At 40.7% G+C, this 6594-nt stretch overlaps 1 protein-coding gene across 2 annotated transcripts in view; it reads right to left on the reverse strand.

The window, feature by feature from the left end:
* The window catches only part of FAF1 (Fas associated factor 1), a 297443-nt gene that overhangs the window by 53773 nt on the left and 237076 nt on the right, over nt 1-6594 (reverse strand). For both annotated transcript variants that reach the window (XM_019531400.1, XM_019531401.1), the window contains exon 14: nt 2229-2365. In XM_019531400.1, the coding sequence (XP_019386945.1) occupies nt 2229-2365 (137 nt within the window). The remainder of the gene's footprint in view (nt 1-2228; nt 2366-6594) is intronic.

Raw genomic sequence — 6594 nt, forward strand, 5'->3', positions numbered from 1 at the left:
GGTTCAACAAGGACAAGTGCAGGGTGCTGCACCTGGGGAGAGGGAACCAGCATTATGGTTATAGGTTAGGGGCTGAGCCTCTCGGCAGCACAGAGGCAGAGAGAGATCTTGGACTCAGGATTGACTCCAGGATGAATATGAGTCGCCAATGCGACGAACCAATAGGCAGAGCCAACCGCACCCTGTCCTGTATCAACAGGGGCATCGCTAACAGGTCCAGAGAGGTCTTGCTCCCCCTCTATGCGGCGCTGGTCAGGCCGCAGCTGGAGTCCTGTGTCCGGTTCTGGGTGCTGCACTTCAAGAAGGACGTGGAGAACCTGGAGAGGGTCCAGAGGAGGCCACTCGTATGGTTGGGGGCCTCCATGGCCAGCCCTATGAGGAGAGGCCGAGGGACCTGAATCTCTTCAGTCTCCGCAAGAGAAGACTGAGGCAGGATCTTGTGGCTGCCTACAACCTTATCAGGGGCCAGCAGCAGGGACTCGGGGAAAATCTGTTCACCTGGGCCCCCCTTGCAGTCACCAGGAACAATGGCCACAAGCTGAGGGAGGATAGGTTGAGGTTAGATATTAGGAAGAACTACTTCACTATAAGGGTGGCCAGAGCCTGGAACAGGCTTCCCAGAGAGGTGGTGCTCTCACCTTCCCTGGAAATCTTCAAGAGGAGACTGGACAGGCACCTGGCTGGGGTCTTATGACTTCTACCCCCAGTGCTCCTTTCTGCCCGTGGCAGGGGGTCGGACTAGATGATCTGTCTAGGTCCCTTCCCACTCATTGATTCTATGAAGACAGTCCAAGAGTCCCATCTCACAAACCTTCCTGACCTGAGTAGCTTGAGAATCAGGATTTGTTTGGTACTATTTCTCATTGGCCCAGCTATATAGTCAGGAGGGATGTTAGATAAGCCTGCAGGAACAAGGTGCCCATTTTCAGGTGCGGGAAAGAAGCAGATACAGCCTATTCCAGGGGTCATCAACCAGGGGTATGCATATCCCTGGGGGTACTTTGAAAGGTGCCAGGAGGTATGCGGGGGGGCAGGGGTGGAGCGCCACTGCCTCAAGGGAGCAGGGCCGGGCCAGGCCAGGGCTAGAGCAGCGGTGTACTTTTGCAAGCTGCACAGGCGCCGCACTGCCACCACTTACCACCCCGTCCTCCCCCAGTTCGCCATCTGGCCTTGCACCACGCCCCCCTCCCCCGGGTACATTTATTCAAAAGGACACCACCGGGGGTCCACTTACAAAAAAAGATTGAAAACCTCTGGCCTATACTGTATATGAAGTGGAACAATTACTTTTGTTTAACCCCATTTTGTAAAGGAAAAAATGGCCATTCTCCTTTTTAATGGTCTCATTCCTTTACATAATTGTATAGCTATTTCAACTGTTCTTTACTTGGTCTGTGTCTATCTCTGTTACACTCTCTTTATCCCAAAGATTTACTTCCCATTTTCCTTCTTAAGTGACCACTTCCATTTCCCCATGAGGTTGACTTGGAGTTCTACCTTAGGCTGCACCTCAGTGACTCTCAACCAAGGTGCTGGGGCACCCTGGGGTGCTGTGAGACCCTTTGAAAAATGTCATGAGGTGGGAGGAGATAAACCAGGTGGAGGAGATAAGCAGACAAGTGTAGGCTCTGGCCCCTGCCTGGCCCCCTGCAAGGAGGTAAGCACTGGCATAAATTATGTTTTAAAATGGGTTGCCTCTCAATTCACAAAATTTACAGAGCGTACCTTGAGTTTAAAAAGGTTGAGAACCACTGCCATGTCCACTTCTGACCCAGACCTAAGGAAGGCCACTTTGTGCCCAAAAGCTTGTGCGCCATCCTTTGCGTAATACCCCTGCAGGAGACCTACGATTGTTTTAACAATCCTTAAAACTACAGGTGAGGTCCAAGACAGTTCAGCACTTTTGAAAACAACAGTAACAGGTTTAGAAGCTTAGCTCCTATGTTAGACATCTTAACTCAAATTATTTATGTTATTCATTTTAAAAGAACAAGCCTAAACTATGATCGTTATTACAATCAGGACTATTTAAACATTTCGTTTCATTAAACATGTATTTAGTGAGACGGCTCTTTTCATTTCTGTAACATATTAATCTGTCACCACAAGTTATTTTTTGAAAAGAAGCTAAGAGCAAAGATAGAAACTAAGAGCTGATAGCAAAGATGTCTTCTACCAGTTTCAGTATCAAAATAAGAAATGTCCTCAATATAAATCAAGAACTATACCTTGTATTACATTCAACACCTCATTAGATGATCGTTTCCCCATAATAATAAGGAAAAGTGGAAACTGATCTGTCTTCTGAGTTCGAATTGTTTGGGCCACAACGCTACCGAAGTGTCTAGTGCACATTGTCAGAAACCTAAAAATACAGAAAAACAATATAAATGTACATTGCAGTGCCTTTAAAAACCCAGTGTAACCTAAAGAAACTGTTTGGTTAATAAATTATACACATTATCTTCCCTTAAAAATAGTGAAATGTGCCCATTTACTTGAGTAGAATTTACTGCTTAAAAACTAGGCTGCTCTGTTCAGTTGTAGAGCACTTTATCCCTCCAAACTCAATCACAAAAAGCATGCTTACAAATAGGAGATGCACCACATGGGAGACATTACAATACATTCTAACTGGCAGACAGTGACTTATTTGATGAAGAAATTCCATTTTTCTGCTCATCTAGTAAACTGTGCTGCAAACAATACAAAGGAAGGAAAAACTCCCACAATAAAAAAAACTTCTCACAAAGTGGATTAAGAGAAACCAGTTAGGTATAGTACTGTGAATGAAGTATAACATTGCTATTACTCATATAAAAATCATAATGATGATTAGTTAATAATGTCACGTTAATAATGAAAGATTAGCAAAATGTTTTCATCAGTCATAACATTCAAGATCTGTACTTTAGAACTGTATTTTCTTTCGGAGTAGTACCCCCTCCAGTTTCTTACTTAGCAGTGTAGTCTAAAAACAATAATTCTAAGCTTTTGACCAAAAAAGCTCTTAGATATTAGCATACAGAAGTCTAGCATTAGTATTCTTAACACGATCTTGAATAAATGAAAAAACTGATAAAGCTTTTCTCTTCCATTAGAGGACTGTTTGAAATTAGCATTTCTTTCAAGAGAAAAGGGTAGCTTATGATATGTTTTCAGATCTGATGGTAAAAAGTAAATGTCATAATAATAATGAATTATGAAAGACCAAATGCAAATATAGAATGCTTTAATAAGATCCAATTTAATAAAGTCTGTAAAAATAATGGACTTTTAATAACACAGGTCACAAAAGGCAAAACAGTGGAAATTCCAAGGACTAGCCACTGGTACAGGCTTATTAATTCTTAATTATGTTCATGAAAGGCAACTTAAATCGTGTGTTTTCTTATGCCTTATGATAATATTTTAGGTAACAACTGCTCTGAAATGTATGCTCTAACTGATGAGCAAAGTCCTGTTGTCACACGCATTAGGAGGCAAATCTATTTGAAAAGATAAACTGCATTAGAATGTCATGTGCTCAGAATCACTTGATATCAAAATCCAAAACAAATTCAAAACATTTCATTTGAAAATCAATATATTTCTAGCTAATAAAATCATCCAGAAATTGGGTTAGAAACTGAGAAGGCCCATGATTATAAAACTGGACTTGAGAGATTAGGGACTTTCCCAAAGTATGAAAAAAACCCAGAAAAACCTTAGACATAACTTCTGTTGTAACATATCCATAATATGAAGGGCATCCTGTAGTTTGGCAGTAATAAGCAGGATGTGACTATTAAACATTTTAAGTCACAAAAACGTATTTCTGGTGGAGAAATGTAATTACCCTTTTATTATCCAGGTTTTCTACTTTATTGCATTCCAGCATTACCACGGGATATAGAAAGAACTACTTGTTAGAAACCATGTTAAAATTGTCAGACTAAGTCACAGAACACATATACCCAAACCGGACACAATTTACCGTTTTCACACTACTGGATTACGTGAGTATTATGAATTGGATGTCTTCTACAACCATCAGCCAAATAGATCAATAACCTGAACAGTACCATTTCCGATTTCTGATGAATGCTGGCGAGCTGAAATACTACATCAAACTCTGATACCATGTTACCAGAATGGTATTTGCTAACTGAAAGGAGCTCAGTTAAGATTAACATAAACCCTCAAGGGCTGCAGGGATTGATTAATTAGAAATAACTAAAGCTGAAGACATATAGTTCATTAAGATATAGCAAAGGGGACCTGAGAACACTGAGGAGAGGAATTTCTGAAGTGTGGGATTCCTGAAACGAAATCCTGACTCCATGGAAGTCAATGGCAAGACCCTGGGACAAACTGGCTTCATGGGGTCAGGACTGAACTCCCCGAGGGACAGGCCAGTAGCAGGGAGCTGAAATCAAGAAAACAGAAATTGAAGTTGTCATGGACATCTTCCTGACAGGGACTTGTATTAAGAATTTTGAGCACTTTCCCAGTCAATGTAATTTCACTACAAAAGGCGTAGAAATTTATAGAACATTAGAAGAAAATATACTATAGAAACTGGTTTAGAGGTAGTTGGACTCCATACGCCACTAGTCCTTTTACACTCTTACCTGCAGGAGCTTAATGGTTCTTTATCCATTCCACAGCAAAGCAAGAGACACAAAATAGATGCCTGGCTATTTTTCATGCAGGTGTGCTCTATATTGATTACAGAAGTGAGCTTTGTATACATAGGATCCTGAATGATGTGGATACTTTAGTGAATTAAAATATTTCTCAAATAGTTTGAAGCTTTTCCAGGGGAGAAATAACATTGTGTAAAGCTCCCTAACATTACCCAGCACTACAGGTCATGACTCTTGGGGTCTCTGCTCCTGGAGGATCACAGTAGGAAATGTTTGTTAAAGAAATGTAAAAGCTCTAAAAATGCTGATTTCAAAAAGGGGACTTCTTGTGCTGGCTCTTTAAATGAAATGTCAGCTTCTAGTACCACCACTTGCTTTTTGGGAAGTGAAATAGTTCCTCTCCCCACATCACTGCCCCATTTATTTGAATAATAAAGTGGTGCAACTACAGAACTTTAGGGTCCAGAGACAGATGAATAATGAACTGAAGACATATGTCTTCAGAGAACAATTACAAGTAAGCACCTCTCTTCTCTAATGACACACACCAAAATAGATCCCCACTCTTACAAACAGATCCCTCCTTGATTTCTTAATTAAACAACTTAAAATGGAATGAAAACAAGAAAAAGTTGAAGCTAAGTGGAACATAACACTGCATATGAGGCACTGATCTTTTATCTAACCCCTCAAATTGTATAATGCTCTCTATACTAAGGAGCACTCACCCACAGAAACATAACCTAGTTAATGATTTTGAATTACTTGGTTAACAGTCACTCTCTAGCATGTATTTCTTTTATTTTACTATGGAGAGAAGTTACAATTTCTTCAGTTCAATTGCTCCTTTTATACTTCTAGCCCTTCATGTCTTTTAATTTGAGCTAGTATCAATTCAATTTTTTTTCCATTTTCTTTCCTTTTAGACTTCACTAATTCATTGTTTTTACAGACTTTTCTCTCTTTTTCATTTATAGCAGAAATCTTTAGCCTTGGATTTCAGCAGTCCATTATGAAGTCACACTGTCTGCTTCTTGCATTTATACTCAAAGAAGTACTGCTCTCTGTTGGGCCTTACAGCTTCTTTTCAATTTTGTAGGCTTTTTCCACATATAATATTTCCTCCTATTTCACCAGATTCTGATTTCTTAATTCCTCAGATATGAGGTTTCCCTCAATTACTTCTCTTCCATTTGTAGAACAAGATCTTCCAACTGATACATGGGTACCAGAAATCCTCCTAAGAATCTGATGCCCTGTGGTTAAGAGCACCATAGATGCTTGCCCAGAAGTAATTAACTTTCATTTTCCCTTAGGTCAGACTGTAGCAGATCCACACTATCAAACTTCTTTGCTTTTAATTCTTTCTATTCTTAACTCAAAGAAGTCACTTCATTACCAAATCCTATTTCGCTGGCACTATAAATAATTTTCTCATATACCACTGCCCTCTTCCTCCCTCTTCTCTACTATTTAGATAGAACAAAATACTCCAAATTTTTACATAGGGGCCATGTCTACACATGCATTTAACTGCATAGTAAACCAATTAGCTTCAGAGTAAAGCATTACCATCTACACATGCAACAGTATTAAACCACAGTAAACTAATTAATGCCACTGTAAGATAGTACTGTTGAGGACACTAATATCTTACAGGAGGGTAATTAACTACGATTAAACACGTGTAGACACTGCGCCTCAGAGTAGTTTACTAAGGCTGTGCAAAGCTTCAGTGGCTGATTCAATTCAGAGGAGATTCAGCCCGATTCGGGGGGCCAAATTTCCGAACCCAAATAGAATCAGGAGACCCATTAAAAAGGTCTGAATCGAATCAGAAGCCTCCAAATTGATTTGGAGATTTGGGCGGTCCCTGCTCACCGCTGCAGGGAGCTGGACCTGGGCTCCATGCCCATAAGTAAGGGGTGGGGGGGGCTGGAGGAGTGGGGAGGGGACCATGGGGGGA

The sequence above is a fragment of the Crocodylus porosus genome, unplaced genomic scaffold (assembly GCF_001723895.1).
Source record: "Crocodylus porosus isolate Cpor-Errol unplaced genomic scaffold, CroPor_comp1, whole genome shotgun sequence".
In the NCBI taxonomy this organism is placed as follows: Eukaryota; Metazoa; Chordata; order Crocodylia; family Crocodylidae; genus Crocodylus; species Crocodylus porosus.